The sequence below is a fragment of the Sinocyclocheilus grahami genome, unplaced genomic scaffold, assembly GCF_001515645.1.
Source record: "Sinocyclocheilus grahami isolate Dianchi unplaced genomic scaffold, SAMN03320097.WGS_v1.1 scaffold342.1, whole genome shotgun sequence".
NCBI classification, from domain to species: Eukaryota; Metazoa; Chordata; class Actinopteri; order Cypriniformes; family Cyprinidae; genus Sinocyclocheilus; species Sinocyclocheilus grahami.
The window spans coordinates 826,854-841,317 of NW_015505521.1; the positions used below are offsets into that span (position 1 = coordinate 826,854).

Genomic DNA, 14,464 nt, shown 5'->3' on the forward strand with positions numbered 1-14,464 from the left:
TTTTGTAAATTTCCTACTGTAAATATATCAAAACTTAATTTTTGATTAGTAATATGCATTGCTAAGGACTTCATTTGGACAACTTTAAAGGCGATTTTCTCAATATTTGGATTTTTTTTTTGCACCCTCAGATTCCAGATTTTAAAATAGCTGCATCTCGGCCAAATATTGTCCTATCATAAACAAACCATACATCAGTGGAAAGCTTATTTATTCAGCTTGGTGCATACATTTTGAAAAATTGACACTTAAGACTGGTTTTGTGGTCCAGGGTCACATATATGAATGTAAACAGGTAAAAACGTATAAGCCTTTTTAAATGACATATTATGTATTTTTAGAAAATCATTGATTAAAGCTGTGTACATTTCCGATGATAGACAAGTAAACCATTCCCAGAAAAGTGTAAAGATTGTGATTCTGTGGTGCTTTCCAAACTTTGCTTTGTTTGTTTGAGCATCCCAACTCTAAAGTGAGAATGAAATGGAGATTAACTATTTTCTAAATGCATTTTATTTATGAGATTTTTAAGCTCATAATTTGTTATCAAAATGTCATAACTTCCAGTGAAACGACATTCTTCTCTTTGGTGACGTATGCTGGACCTTGCTTAAACCCTACCTCCTTTTTTATTATTATTATTATTATTTTTTTTTTTACAATTGACCGCAAACTCTCATTCAGATCTGCAACCATTGGATAGAACCAAGTCTGTTTTACTTAGATATACACCATAATATGGAAGAAACTGTAACACAGCAACAGTGGCTCAACCAATGGCACAAATTAGGGGCAGTATTTCATAACCAACCAATGGCAGACCACAATTTCATTTTTGCAACAACTGGAAGTAACAAAACTGAGGCAAGACCTTATTTTAAATACATGCTAGCTATACAGAAAAGTTTATTACAAAATATAATTTTTCTAGCAAAATTCACACATGGCCACACATCCAGGCAAGGGAACTTAACGTGCGTCATAAAATTCCAGTGTGTACAGTTTTACTCCCAGATGTAAAGCGTAAACACCAACCATAAATTAAGTAACTAATGTACACTACCATTAGGCCACAAGGGGAAGTCGTGGCCTAATGGTTAGAGAGTCGGACTTGTAACCCAAAGGTTGTGGGTTCGAGTCTCGTACCGGCAGGGATTGTAGGTGGGGGGAGTGAAAGGTTGTGGGTTCGAGTCTCGTACCGGCAGGGATTGTAGGTGGGGGGAGTGAATGTACAGCACTCTCTCCCACCTTCAATACCACGACTGAGGTGCCCTTGAGCAAGGCACCGAACCCCAACTGCTCCCCGGGCGCTGCAGCATAAATGGCTGCCCACTGCTCCGGGTGTGTGTGTGTTCACTGCTGTGTGTGTGCACTTTGGATGGGTAAATGCAGAGCACTAATTCTGAGTATGGGTCACTTCACTTAAAATGTTTGGAAATAATTAAGAATTTTTTTTTTTTTTATGTTTTTAAAGGAATAGTTTAGTGAAGAAAGAAAGTCACATATACATCTTGGAAGGTGAGCAAATAAACAGCAGGTTTTAATTTTTGGGTGAACCTTTCCTTTATTTCCTTTCCTTTATTCTTACCAATTCTGCATTTATTTGATCAAAAATACAGTAAAACTGTGAAATAGTATTACAATTTAAAGTAATTGTTTTCTATTTTAATATTAAGCTGTTGCAAAACTGTGGCAAAAATGCAACACTTTTAACAAAGTTATCTTTTTTAACATAATGTTTCTTGAGCATCAAATCAGCACATTAAAATGATTTCTGAAGGAGTATGCGACACTGTATGCAATGATGCTTAAAATAGCAGCTTTTCATCACATTCTAAACAATATTACAATGAAAAAATAATAATAATTCACAATATTACTGTATTTTGTATCAAATAAATGCAGTCTTGGTGAGCATAAGAGACTTCTTTCAAAACCATTTTAAAAATCTTAATTATTCCAAGCGTTTGACCTGTAGTGTATAACACAGACCCAGAAGGAATCTCGTAATCTCATTTTAGAATTCTGTGGAATGCATGTTAACAAACTGTGAGAGAACAGAAGTGAGAGAATGCCAAATTATTCAAAATATCCAAAAATATTTAATAAATGAGCAGCAAGTGTTGGGCATTCCAACTCCATAGACTTTTCATCATTTGGGATTCTATGTGGGCCTGCTTATATCAGTCCACTTTATTAACTTTTGCTTTCCTTCTTGTCCACTTTAATCTTGAGCTGGTTGATTTTAGGCTCCAGGTCCTCCGTTTTCCGTGGTGCCTGGATACACAGTATCCCGTCATGTGAGAGAGACACCTGCACCAGCAGCGGATCCACACCCATTGGTAAGATGTACGTGCGGGTAAACTCACGACTCACGAAGCCATGCTGGTCCATTCTCTGAGCGTGCCGCCCCGTCACTTCCAACAGGTTGTCGACTGTTCGCACACTGATCTCATCTGGTGTGAACTGGCACACATCTAACAAAACTCGATACCAATCATCTTCACTTTCTATGTGAGAGAAGCCCCGCTCAAGTTGCTTGTTGATGCGGGGACGAATGTAGTAACCGTGGTACAGGACAGGGGCCAACAGGTCCTTGGGACTCAGAGCTGAGAGGGTGAGAAGAGAAACAAATACATCATAATCTCAGTTAATCATACAATGTGTCCAGCAGTGTTGGGGTAACGCATTACAAGTAACGCGAGTTACGTAATCAGATTACTTTTGTTCAAGTAATTAGTAAAGTAAAAAATTACTTTTTAACATTGACTTTGAACTTGGAAACAACCACTTTAAAAATGTGGTGTAACAGTCATGTAAAAATTAATAACATATTTTCCTTCCACCCTAAAGAATCTTGATCTTTTATTTATTTTTATTTTTTTTGAGTTTCAGGGTAATTGTACCACATGACATTTTATAACCTGAACTAACCTTGCCTTGTCATAAAAATGTCAAAGTATCTCATATTTTAAGAGACTTTTGACCTCATGATATCATGTGATGTTTTGTTTGTTTGTTTGTTTGTGTTTGCGCTACATGACTTGGTGGATATCTTTTCAAATATGAATAAACATTGAAGCAGTTTTATTAAAATGCTTTTCTGAGAAATAATAAATAAAATATTATTAGTAATTAATAATAAATAAAATATTATTATTTATTAGTATTAATAAATAAAAAAAATTATTATAAATATTATTAAATAGCTTTTTATTTTTAATTAAAAAAAAATGCATTGTGATATCAGGACAGTTGTATCAACCTAATATTTTTTACGTTATACATCCAGGAATAAAAATTTAAAAATAAATAAATAAATAAAATAAAAAATATATAATTTTTTATTCCTTTGTCTACATGTTGCTGAATGGTATACATGACTTGGCGGACACTTTAAAAAGACAAAACATTTACTACTATTTATGCACCTTAATTAAAATAGAAAGCTCTTTCCTCTAGAATTTGGAAATGTCTTCTAGAAGACACAGGAAATGTGCATGTCAAGTCTATTTACAATTCATGACTCCAGCTACAGATCAAGACTCAGGTTCCACTAACAGTTTCTATTTTAAACTTATCACACGTGGCATCTTTACGCTGTTCTGTTATAGCCTAACAGTGTGTGGTGTCTCCAAACCTGCTGCTAACTTGTTTAAGATCAGCTCATAATCAGTCATGAAGGGGACAAGAGGTTATTTTGCTCATGTCATGTGTGGAATTCTAAATAGAAGTTGTTACAGAGGCGTCACAAGTGAATACTGTCACAAGTGCCAATATGGATGTTCATAACATTATATATTTATTAGCTATAGACTGACGCTCATTAATGACAATCAAAATGACTTGTTTGTCCTAAAATCTAAAGTTATGAAAAGTTGTTTTAAAGTCACTGAGACATAGTATGATAGCCAGCAATATAAAAATACAAGAAATGCACAAATGCACAGGATGTTTTGCCTTAAAATGTTGTCTATTTCTATTCATTTCAAGACTCAAATTTGACTTGCCTTCTGCAAAGTTCTGATCATAGATTCGAGGGGGAGAACACATCTCGTACTCCATACTCATCGGGTAGGCATGAGGAACGGTGCGATCAGTCATTTTGACCACTGTAGCCGGTTGACAAGATAACTGGAGAATTTACTGGATTGACAGACCTCAATTAAACTAATTTCAGAGAGCGAGAGCAGCAGGAAGGCTAGAAAGGGAGAGGGGCAGAAAGAACAGCAGGGGAAAGGAAAAGAGAGATTGCGCACTAGAGACAGGAGGGTGATAAATGTTGCTACAAATAGCTTGTAGTAAACGCTGTGGAGCTGCATAGCCCATATAGGCGGATATACACAAATGCAGAGTGAATAGATTTAGTGATAGACTCAAAAAGCAAAACAGTCTAACAGTTGATCTAGGTTGCTCAAAGTTTTTAAAAAAATTGTTATTTCAACTCTTGAAAAGGGTTGGGATAGGCCTTAAAATAAAACATTATTTTCATTACAGTACTGCACCAAAATAATAAGTCAAAATGATCTTAGCAGCAAAAATAAAAACTTAATGTCACTCTTTTATGAAGTCACTCTCTTATCTATCTATCTATCTATCTATCTATCTATCTATCTATCTATCTATCTATCTATCTATCTATCTATCTATCTATCTATCTATCTATCTATCTATCTTCGTCTGTCCATCCAGCCATCAATCTGTTCGTCTGTCCATCCATCTATCTATCTATCTATCTATCTATCTATCTATCTATCTATCTATCTATCTATCTATCTATCTATCTATCTATCTATCTATCTATCTTCATCTATTTTTTTACCTTTTTTACTTTTATTCAGCAAAAATGCATTAAATGGAACAAAAGTGACAGTAAAGACATTTACAATATTACAAATGATTTCCATTTCAAATAAATGATGTCCTTTTGAACTTCTATTTATTCTATTTATCAAAAAATCCTGAAAAAACATAACCGTTTCCACATAAATAATATTAAGCACCAAAACATTGATAAATTCTTGAACACCAAAACATGATTTTTGTTGGATTGTGACACTGAAGACTGGAGTAATGGCTGCTGAAAATTCAGCTTTGCCATCCCAAGAATAAATGTAATTTTAAAATATATTGCAATAGAAAATAGGTATTTTTAAATTGTAATAATATTTCACAATATTACTCTTTTTTACTGTATTTTTAATCAAACAAATGTAGCCTTGGTGAGCATGAGAGACTTCAAAAAAAAAAAAAAAGGTTGGTAGTGTAAATCAAATAATGTTACCAAGTTCAGTATCGTTTTTTCTTGCTGACTAAATTAATAGTGAATCCAGAGAACTGAAACGGCACAAAATCCACAAAATGGTCAGGTGAAACAAAAATAAAATGTATAAATCCAGAACCATCTTTTGCCTTTGTTAAGAGAATATTCACTGACAGCGGCTGAGACTGCTTACCCCTCCAAAATGAGGATGTCCAATCAGTGTGCCAGCTGAAGTAAGCCCCGTACACACTGCCCAGCCGAGGCCTTGTTCATGGGGATTGACTTTGTATGGTGTTTAGCCTGGCACAGTTACCTCAGCCGCATTCATTGTCAGATTCTGTAAAGACTAAACCTCCAAAGGGACTCAGAACCTAAATACACATGGGCACATCCCCTCGTGGGCATCCTAATCTTTGCTGGCACCAAATGAGCCAGCTAGACACACCGGAATACCGAGTAACTACTGACTTCCCTCAACATTGGCAGGTTCACCGGGCCAGACACTGCAGTTTCCAGTGCAGTGAACACATGGGACCGTCAGCACTATTGAGGGCTTGCAATGTAATCCAGTTGGTATCTGAGTGAATTGAAATCCGATCAGCTCTTTGGATAAATACAGAGAGTGATGGTTGGAAGAGAGGACGGGGTAGCAAGCAGTGGGAGGGCCGAAGTGAAAGAGGCAAAGGCAGGCAAACAGTTTACATCATTATTCCAGAAAGATCCACCACTGGCTCGTGTGCCAGGGGCCGTCGGTGTTGCTCTATTTAAGTGCGCACGCAGAAGAGGCAGCAGTTTTCTGAGTGCTGCTAAGACCCAGACACAAAATGGACATCGCCATCCAGCATCCCTGGTTCCGGCGCTCCTTCTGGCCATCCCTCTTTCCCAGCCGGATCTTTGAGCAGCACTTTGGGGACCCCATCTCTGAGGCCGAAATGATTCCCTCACTGTACTACCCACGACCTTCCTTTTTCCGCTGGCCAAGCTGGGTGGACAGCAGCCTTTCTGAGGTGAGCTAAAAGTTTCGCAGTCAGTTTTCAGTGACGTTTGGGAACGTTGTGGTTAATCTACATTAAGTTTGTAACCTTAGCATTATTGTAGTTCCGTGTCTAGTTTGTTAGCTCACTATCAAAAACTAAACTGGGTGATCAGTACCTTGAAGCAAAGTGGAGGGGTCTCATATTAACCTACAGGGTATTAATTAGTGATAACGGCTGTACAGTTAATAAATAATGGATGTTTAAAGTCATTTTCATATGTTAACAATTTAGTACACATTAATAATTGACCTTAGTCAACCAATACAAAAATATTTGACCTTAGTTGACCAATCAAAATCAAGTATTTCAAAGAGCCATGTAATAATGAAAATTATTTATGGATTATTTTTATTGTGCTATTTTAAGTTTTACATTTAACATGAAGTTATTCTCTGTGTTCATGCCTGTTTTATATAGACAAAGATAGCGTTATTAAGAGATAACTATAGCTGTTTTTTGTTTTTTTCAATGACAGCTGTGCTAGTGTCGGCTGTTTTCTAAACTATGATCCCACTTGATAAATATTTGAGCATTTATTTAATGACGATAGCTTTGATTGATTAGCAGTGTATATTTAAAAAGCCACACTGAAGCATAGCTCTTCTGTTTTGATGGGATAAAATAAATAAATAAATAAAACAAACAAAAAACACAAAACAAAAATAATTTAATTATTTATATGGTTGAATTTCACAAAACCTTTTAAGAAATGTTCGGGTCATGTTTCACTAAAATCAAAAGAGAAATAAATATTTTTGCATAAAAAAAGTGAAGCAGATTTGAAGAGTTCAGATGCAGAAGCCTCTAAGTGCCATCTGAAATTTCCTTCTAAAATTAATATTTTTATTAGGCTCCTTTATTTAGGTGAAGTAATTTTACTTTAATGGTCCTTTTCTATGCCATTATAGTGAAATACCTGAACATAAAATATAGGAGCCTGATAAAAATGCTCATTTTAGACAAAAATTTCAGACGGCACTTAGAGGCTTTTGCATCTGTAGTCTTGTAGAACTATTATGATTTTTGCATTGTGACAACATGATATTGTAATGTGAATTTTAAAAAAAATGTAATTCTAATGTACATTATTATTACTTTATAGTTAATAATTATAATTATTAGTATAATTACAACTATATAATATAGTAATGAAATTCTGTATATAGGTTAATACTATCACAGAAGATTATTATGTTATAGTAGAAAAAAAAATCGAAATGTCTGAAAATGTAAATTTGTCTTTTGAATTTGAAGTGCTTTTCCTAATTGTGAGCATTAGGATAGACCAAACAAAATTTTATTATTAATAATTTATGTCATTAATTGTGTTTTTTTAGATGAAAATGGAAAAGGACCGTTTCTCCCTAAATCTGGATGTCAAACAATTTCAACCAGAGGAGCTGTCAGTGAAAATCAATGGGGATTTCATTGAAATTCACGCTAAACACGAGGATCGTCAGGTAGAAACTCACAGTACATAAACACTGAACACTGCAACCTAATACCTACCCAAACCTTTGCGTGTGACTGGCTTTATTGTTTAAAATCCTCATGTCATCACCAAGATCACTGGCCTTGAGCCACAAATAAACACTGAGCTATAAGCAGAGTGAAAGATGGACCATTCGTTATCACCTGCTCATAACGATGTTGTGCTTTCCTTGCAGGACGATCACGGTTTTATCTCACGGGAGTTTCTAAGAAAATACCGTGTCCCTGCTGGTACGGATCCAGCCTCTGTCACTTCCTCCCTGTCTTCTGATGGCGTTCTGACCGTGACAGCCCCTCGCAAGCACACAGAGGGCCCGGAGCGCACCATTCCCATCACCCGTGAAGACAAGCCCGCCGTGGCTGGGTCTCAGAAGAAGTAAAGCTGCTAGACTTCCATGTTTCAACTTTATGTCCCGTGTCTTCCTCCTGCTACATTACAAGGGAATAACTTATTAGCCCAACATTTCCTGACAAGCCCAAACTTGTTGTCTTTGCTACAGCGCCTAGAGAAGAAAAATAAGTTATTAGGTCGAAAACTCCATCAGCGTCAAACTAACTGAACACAAGCTCTAAATGATAAATGTTACCATAGAAATACACTTTTACAATAAAGTATTGTTTTCTGTTGATGCCACCAAACAAAGGGGCTTCTGTATATCTTGCAGCTTGACAGCAAGACAAAGTATTTGAGTGTAGGAGTATTTTTCCCCGGCATTTTTTTTTATGACAAAGACAAAAATGGGCCATTGAACTCAGCTGAATCAGATGGCAAATTACGCCACAGTCTCTTATTATTAATGCTGGAATTTGCAGAAGAGTCAGAATAAGGTCCTATTAGTCAGCGTTACTTAATGCAATAACTTACATTAACTTAACATGAGCAATATATTTCTTACAGTATTTATTCATCTTTGTTAATGTTAATGATAGTTAATAAAAATACAACTGTTAATAATTTCATGTTAGCTCTGGTCCATTAAATAATATTAACAGATATTAATTTGTGTTAGTAAATGTTGAAATTAGCATTATCTAAGATTAATAAATGCTTTCAAATAATTTTTCATCGTTAGTTGATGTTAACTCATGTAGTTAACTAACGTTAACAAATGGAACCTTGTTGTAAAGTGTTTATTCTGTTATTGTTTATTCTCTGTACGTTCAAATGATTTGTTTGAGATATCACAATGGCTTTTGTTTTTGGTATGGAAAGGCAAAAATTATTTTGAATTTAATGATCTGGGACTAGAGGACACAGTGAGGGGATGAAAAAGTCACAGTATTTAAGTGTTTTGACAAGATTTGTGTGCGTTGATGCAGTTTTGATTGATTCTGTTATTGTTTATTCTCTGTACGTTCAAATGATTTGTTTGAGATATCACAATGGCTTTTGTTTTTGGTATGGAAAGGCAAAAATTATTTTGAATTTAATGATCTGGGACTAGAGGACACAGTGAGGGGATGAAAAAGTCACAGTATTTAAGTGTTTTGACAAGATTTGTGTGCGTTGATGCAGTTTTGATTGGTTAATGACACATCTATGCACTGCATTGCTTCACACTATATACTTTCGCCACTGTATTTGCATAACAACAGCAGGAGCAGGGCTTTAAAACCCGAGGTTAAAGATGGTTATGAACGCAGCGTTAAACTGAAATTAAAGATAATGTTAAGTCATGGTTAAACAGCATGAATATATTTCCAAGAAAAAAACATCGTCTTATATTCGGGTCAATACGATAAAAATGTATTTGGTAGTTTACTGTTTAATGAATTCACAAAAATTTGTGGAAAAAATCAATCGACCAGATGAATTGAGGTGAATTATCAATGCAGTTGTCACACTTTAGCCTAATGCGAGGAGCGAGGAACGAGGAGAACAGGAGTACATGAACAACAATAGTCTTTTAATTCAGAATCTCCAGGAAGTAACACTTGGCAGCTTGGAACACAGGAAACACAGGGGTTGACGTTCAGAACCAACCAAGACAGACAGCACAGACTGGGACTGAGTCCAGGGGCGTGACAGCAGTAAAGTACAATATAATTGAGAAGTCAAATATTATAACCTTATTATGTATGGAAAATCAATCATCATAGGTACATTTTCTGACATTTTGTACATTTTCTTTGTGTGTGGAGGGTCCAGTTCTGGTTGGTGGCCAGGGAAACTTCTTGACTCCCTCTTTGGAGCTGATAAAGTGGAAATATCAGATTCTTTACATAAGCATGATTATTTTGTTGAATTCAAAACAATAGAATTAACTAATTAATCAATTAAAATAAATAATAGTTGATACAAAGTTTTTAATACAATTATTTAAAGAAAAATATACTTGTGTAAATTGGCCGAACGTCATCCTTCTTATAGCTGGAATAATATGTGGTTTCAAAGTAGTGAGAGAACTGAGGAGTAACAAATTCAAAATTGTTTGACTACTGAGCACAAAACTGGTATTTGGACATTTGAGTGACACTTAAAATGCATGAATGTCACTGCATTAGATAACTAAATATCAAACAAAATCAAATGCATTTTAAAGAAAGTTTGCACTAGCACACTTTTAAAGCAAAACGTTCACAAAATAAGTTTGAAAAACAAAAAAATTATATGAGGATTTTTGTGATTAAATGTTATTGGAACATGTTCATAGTTGGTGTTATGAACTACACCTGTGGTCACTGCCACACTAACTGATTAAAATCATTGCACTGCTCAAAAAAATGAAGCTGTGGAAGGATTGCAGATACCAGTCTATCTTAACTAATGCAATGAATTGGAACATGTTCATAGTTGGTGTTATGAACTACACCTGTGGTCACTGCCACACTAACTGATTAAAATCATTGCACTGCTCAAAAAAATTAAGCTGTGGAAGGATTGCAGATACCAGTCTATCTTAACTAATGCAATGGAATTCAAGCATTTTAAATGTGACTTACAGTAGGTGGCTCTCAGTGGTGTAATGTAACGAAGTAATAATACTTCGGTACAGTACTTAAGTATATTTTGGGAGTATCTGTACTTTACTTGAGTTTTTATATTTCAGCCAACTTTTACTCCACTACATTTCCTAATTAAAATATATACATTTACTCCGATACATTTCCCCGAAGCATATTCGTTACTTACAAAATAGTCAGAAGTCAGAAGAACACGGACTGCAGGAAAGCAGGTTTGACGAATCAGTGGTCTGGCATTTGCAAGTTAGACTCATGCTCATGTGCAAACAAGTGCACGCACTACCACGGATGATTCATTTCCCACTCAAGTCGAGTCTGGGCTCTGCGATATAAAGCATTGTCTGCGATAATATGGTAAGTGTTGTTGTAATGATGTGCGATCTGACATTATCAAGTCTATATCATCAAATCACACACACAGAGTGCACGCATGTTGATTTATTAGTCTATTAAAACTCAAAATGTAAGACATTCTAAATTGTAGACGGCAAAAATGCTTCTGTGTGCTTTTTTACATTTATATAATTTAAAGGAGACATATTATGCCCCTTTTTACAATGTGTAATATAAGTCTCTGGTGTCCCCAGAATGTGTCTGTGAAGTTTCAGCTCAAAATACTCCACAGATCATTTATTATATCATTTTGAAAATGGCTATTTTGAGTGGAAGCAAAAACATGCTGTTTTTCGGGCCTGTCTTTTTAAATGCAAATGAGCTGCTGCTCCCCGCCCCCCTTTTCTAGAATAGAGCTGCACCATTACATCTCGGCCCTGCTAAAAACATCTGTTTTGGTTCTGATTATCATGTTTATCGCACTGAAATCATGCGTTTTAAACCATATTATTTTTAAACTTCTGATATACGGTTTTCTGAGAGCACACATCCGAAGCACACGGACAGAAAGCGGCTGTCACAGCATGAGAGTACTAAACTAAGTTCTCATTCACACACAAGTATACTCACACTCACACGAGTTACAAAAACAGTCAGTTATGTCTGTGAAGGTAAACAGCTGGGAAATAAATTGCATGTTTATTTTAGATCTGTGTGGCAGCAGCAATATACAGTAAATAAATCAATAAATCCACTGCTCTGTTGTCTCCTCTGAGGCTGGGACTCTAAACAGTGTTCTGTGCTCGTCTGTGCAGCCAATGACAGAACAGTTAGCATGTTTCGCTCAAACTTTCGCCATGGCATTAGAGCTGGTACACCGTTGTCGCTTGCGAAAACACAATAACTGTGCCGTTAGGGATGCACCGGTTGACCGGCCATAAATCGGAACCGGCCGGTTGCCGATTTATGGCCGGTCAACCGTTTTTTGTATTTTTTCCGTCCGATTTTTCCGGAAGTGTGCACAGAGGCGCCAGCAGAAAAAAATACCACGCAGAGCAAGCTCATTGTTGGCGATGCACGATGAGATATTGGAAGAAAAATCTGAAGTGATTAAGGATACGGGCAGCCGTTTAGCACTGGAAATGCAGATCTACCTGTCTGAGGCACAGATACCAAGAAGCGAACAGCCGTTGGTGTACTGGCGCACAAATAAGAGCCGCTTTCCTGCACTCGCTGAAGTTGCTGTAAAGTTACCTGTCCGCGCCCTGCACAAGCGTAGACAGTGAACGTTTGTTCAGCTCAGCTTCTCACGTGTTGGATGAGAAACGAAACAGACTAACTTGTGCCAAAGCTGAAATGCTTCTTTTTGTAAAGAAGAACTGGCATGCACGTTTGAAAAGCCAGACGTAAACGTCAGTTCTGTAGGCTATAGGATTAATATTTTTTATTTTACCTTAAAATTACATCCACTTAATGTGATTTAAAAAGCACCTGTAGTTAACATTTTGGAATAATTTATTTATATAGCCTACTTTGGTTTTATTTAGTTTCACTGGTAAAGATCTTTTTTTCTTTACACCAAATTTAAAAACAAAAACAAATGCTGAATGCTGATTACATGGTTACAGTTAATGTTTTCATTTAAGGCCAGTTTATAGTTTCAACCCAATTTAAAAACAAAAGCTAAATGCTTTTGTCAGTAGGCCTACCTATGTCTGTATTGAATGTAGCCTACTTACTGCGCAGTTACTGGTTAATTTCAGATGGTTACAGTTGTTGTTTTCAATAGCCAAACCCCAGTTTAGCTTGTTAAATACCAAATAAACATCTTGTTTATGTGTACTTTTATTCTTTCTTGTTTGTTGCTTGATAATTTTTTTTTTTTTAAACCGGAAATCGGTATCGGAATCGGCCAGTTTGCTTGTAAAAAAATCGGTATCGGAATCGGCTATGAAAAATTATGATCGTGCATCACTATTAAAAATCATAATTTGTGTTCTACTGAAGAAACAAAGTCACCTACATCTTGGATGCCCTGGGGGTAAGCAGATAAACATAAAATTTTCATTTTGGGGTGAACTATCCCTTTAAAACCTGGAAAAGTCAGATTTTCATGATATGTCACCTTTAATATAATTAACTTGATCTATATCACACAAAGAGTACCGTTTTTCTGCAGATGTCAGCATGATAACACATTTAATAATCATTTTATACAAGTTCAGTAAAGCAATAAGTGACTTACATAATATTGCTTGTTTTTGCTCAATTTTGCTAACGAATATAGTTCCCAACAAAGATCACAGCACTGTTTTGCGTCTCTGAGCAATGGTGTTTACTTATTGAATGAATCAGATTTTTGAACGAATCGTTTGAATAAATGATTCAGTGATTCACTCATTAACACAGTCAAATGCTTTGTTTCTGAATGAATCAGTCGTTTGAATGAATCGGTTGAATCTCAATGACTCACTAATTAACAGTCACTTGCTGCCACCTACTGGCAGTTTTAATCTCACATTTCGACTGTTTTTTATGTTTTAAAATCATTTCAAATAACAGTATTCAACTTTATATGTTAAAAACAAAACATTATTTATTCATCTGTAACTGCAGGTTAAATGCATCCATGTCCCCTCTGAGATATGCCTACATTAAACTGTGTAAATACATCTAAATGCTATTTCAGATGCAGCTTCCCGAAATGTTTTCTTATGTTGGAATGAACGACACTAAGTACCAGATGAAGTGCTTCTTATTCTTACCCAAAGATACAAAATGGAAGAAAGAGTTAAAACTGAACACAATATTGCTACTCAAGCTGTGTATGAACATTTATATATATATATTTATTTGCTTCTTTTCCATTTTGCATGTACTTGTACTTTTACTTGCAATACTTAAGTACGTTTATGATTTTAAAAATACTTTTCGTACTTAATTACAATAAATATCACATACTTTAATTAAAGGGGTCCTATTATGCTCTTTTACAAAGTCTTGATTTTGTTTTGGGGGTGTACTAGAACATGCTCTCATGCTTGGTGGTTCGAAAAACGCATTATTTTTCACATAATTTACATGATTAAAATACCTCTCTCCCCAGGCTGACACAAACGGCTCGATTAGTTCCGGTGAATTCAGTTTCCCTGTTTCCCCCTCACAGCGCCTGCGCAACTTCGCAGTGTTGCCAAGTCCGCAGTAGTTTGTAGTAGCAATTGGGCGGTTTTTAAAAAAATATCCTGGCAACCCTGAAACTTCAGTACTGAAATCATGACGTCATGATTTCGCCCCGGCTAAGCAAGTCAGCTTATGGTGGTTTTGCTGTCTTTCGGCAAGCAACGTTCATTTCACCATGTTAATTAGATCATTTGTA

General features: G+C 35.8%; 2 protein-coding genes across 2 annotated transcripts; one reads left to right on the forward strand and one right to left on the reverse strand.

Annotated features, from left to right (window-relative positions):
• Positions 1-1,912: 1,912 nt before the first annotated feature.
• hspb2 (heat shock protein, alpha-crystallin-related, b2) lies at positions 1,913-5,741 on the reverse strand. The gene is made up of 3 exons (XM_016295945.1): positions 5,457-5,741; positions 4,011-4,201; positions 1,913-2,609 (listed from the first exon to the last, which is right to left on the reverse strand). The coding sequence occupies exons 2-3, from the start codon at positions 4,102-4,104 to the stop codon at positions 2,197-2,199; spliced, it is 507 nt and encodes a 168-aa protein (XP_016151431.1). The 5' UTR covers positions 4,105-4,201; positions 5,457-5,741; the 3' UTR covers positions 1,913-2,196.
• Positions 5,742-5,898: 157 nt separating this feature from the next.
• On the forward strand, positions 5,899-8,740 carry LOC107603201 (alpha-crystallin B chain-like). The gene is made up of 3 exons (XM_016295944.1): positions 5,899-6,270; positions 7,638-7,760; positions 7,968-8,740. Exons 1-3 carry the CDS (start codon positions 6,088-6,090, stop codon positions 8,169-8,171), a joined length of 510 nt encoding a protein of 169 aa, XP_016151430.1. The 5' UTR covers positions 5,899-6,087; the 3' UTR covers positions 8,172-8,740.
• Positions 8,741-14,464: the final 5,724 nt, after the last annotated feature.

What these genes read in the sequence shown, in the direction of transcription:
- LOC107603201 (XM_016295944.1), top strand. Translation starts at nt 6,088, where the DNA reads ATGGACATCGCCATCCAGCATCCCTGGTTCCGGCGCTCCTTCTGGCCA. An exon ending in TGGACAGCAGCCTTTCTGAG is followed by an intron (nt 6,271 to 7,637) that starts GTGAGCTAAAAG and finishes GTGTTTTTTTAG; the next exon opens with ATGAAAATGGAAAAGGACCG. An exon ending in CTAAACACGAGGATCGTCAG is followed by an intron (nt 7,761 to 7,967) that starts GTAGAAACTCAC and finishes CTTTCCTTGCAG; the next exon opens with GACGATCACGGTTTTATCTC.
- hspb2 (XM_016295945.1), bottom strand. Translation starts at nt 4,104, where the DNA reads ATGACTGATCGCACCGTTCCTCATGCCTACCCGATGAGTATGGAGTAC. An exon ending in TGATCAGAACTTTGCAGAAG is followed by an intron (nt 2,610 to 4,010) that starts GCAAGTCAAATT and finishes TCACCCTCTCAG; the next exon opens with CTCTGAGTCCCAAGGACCTG.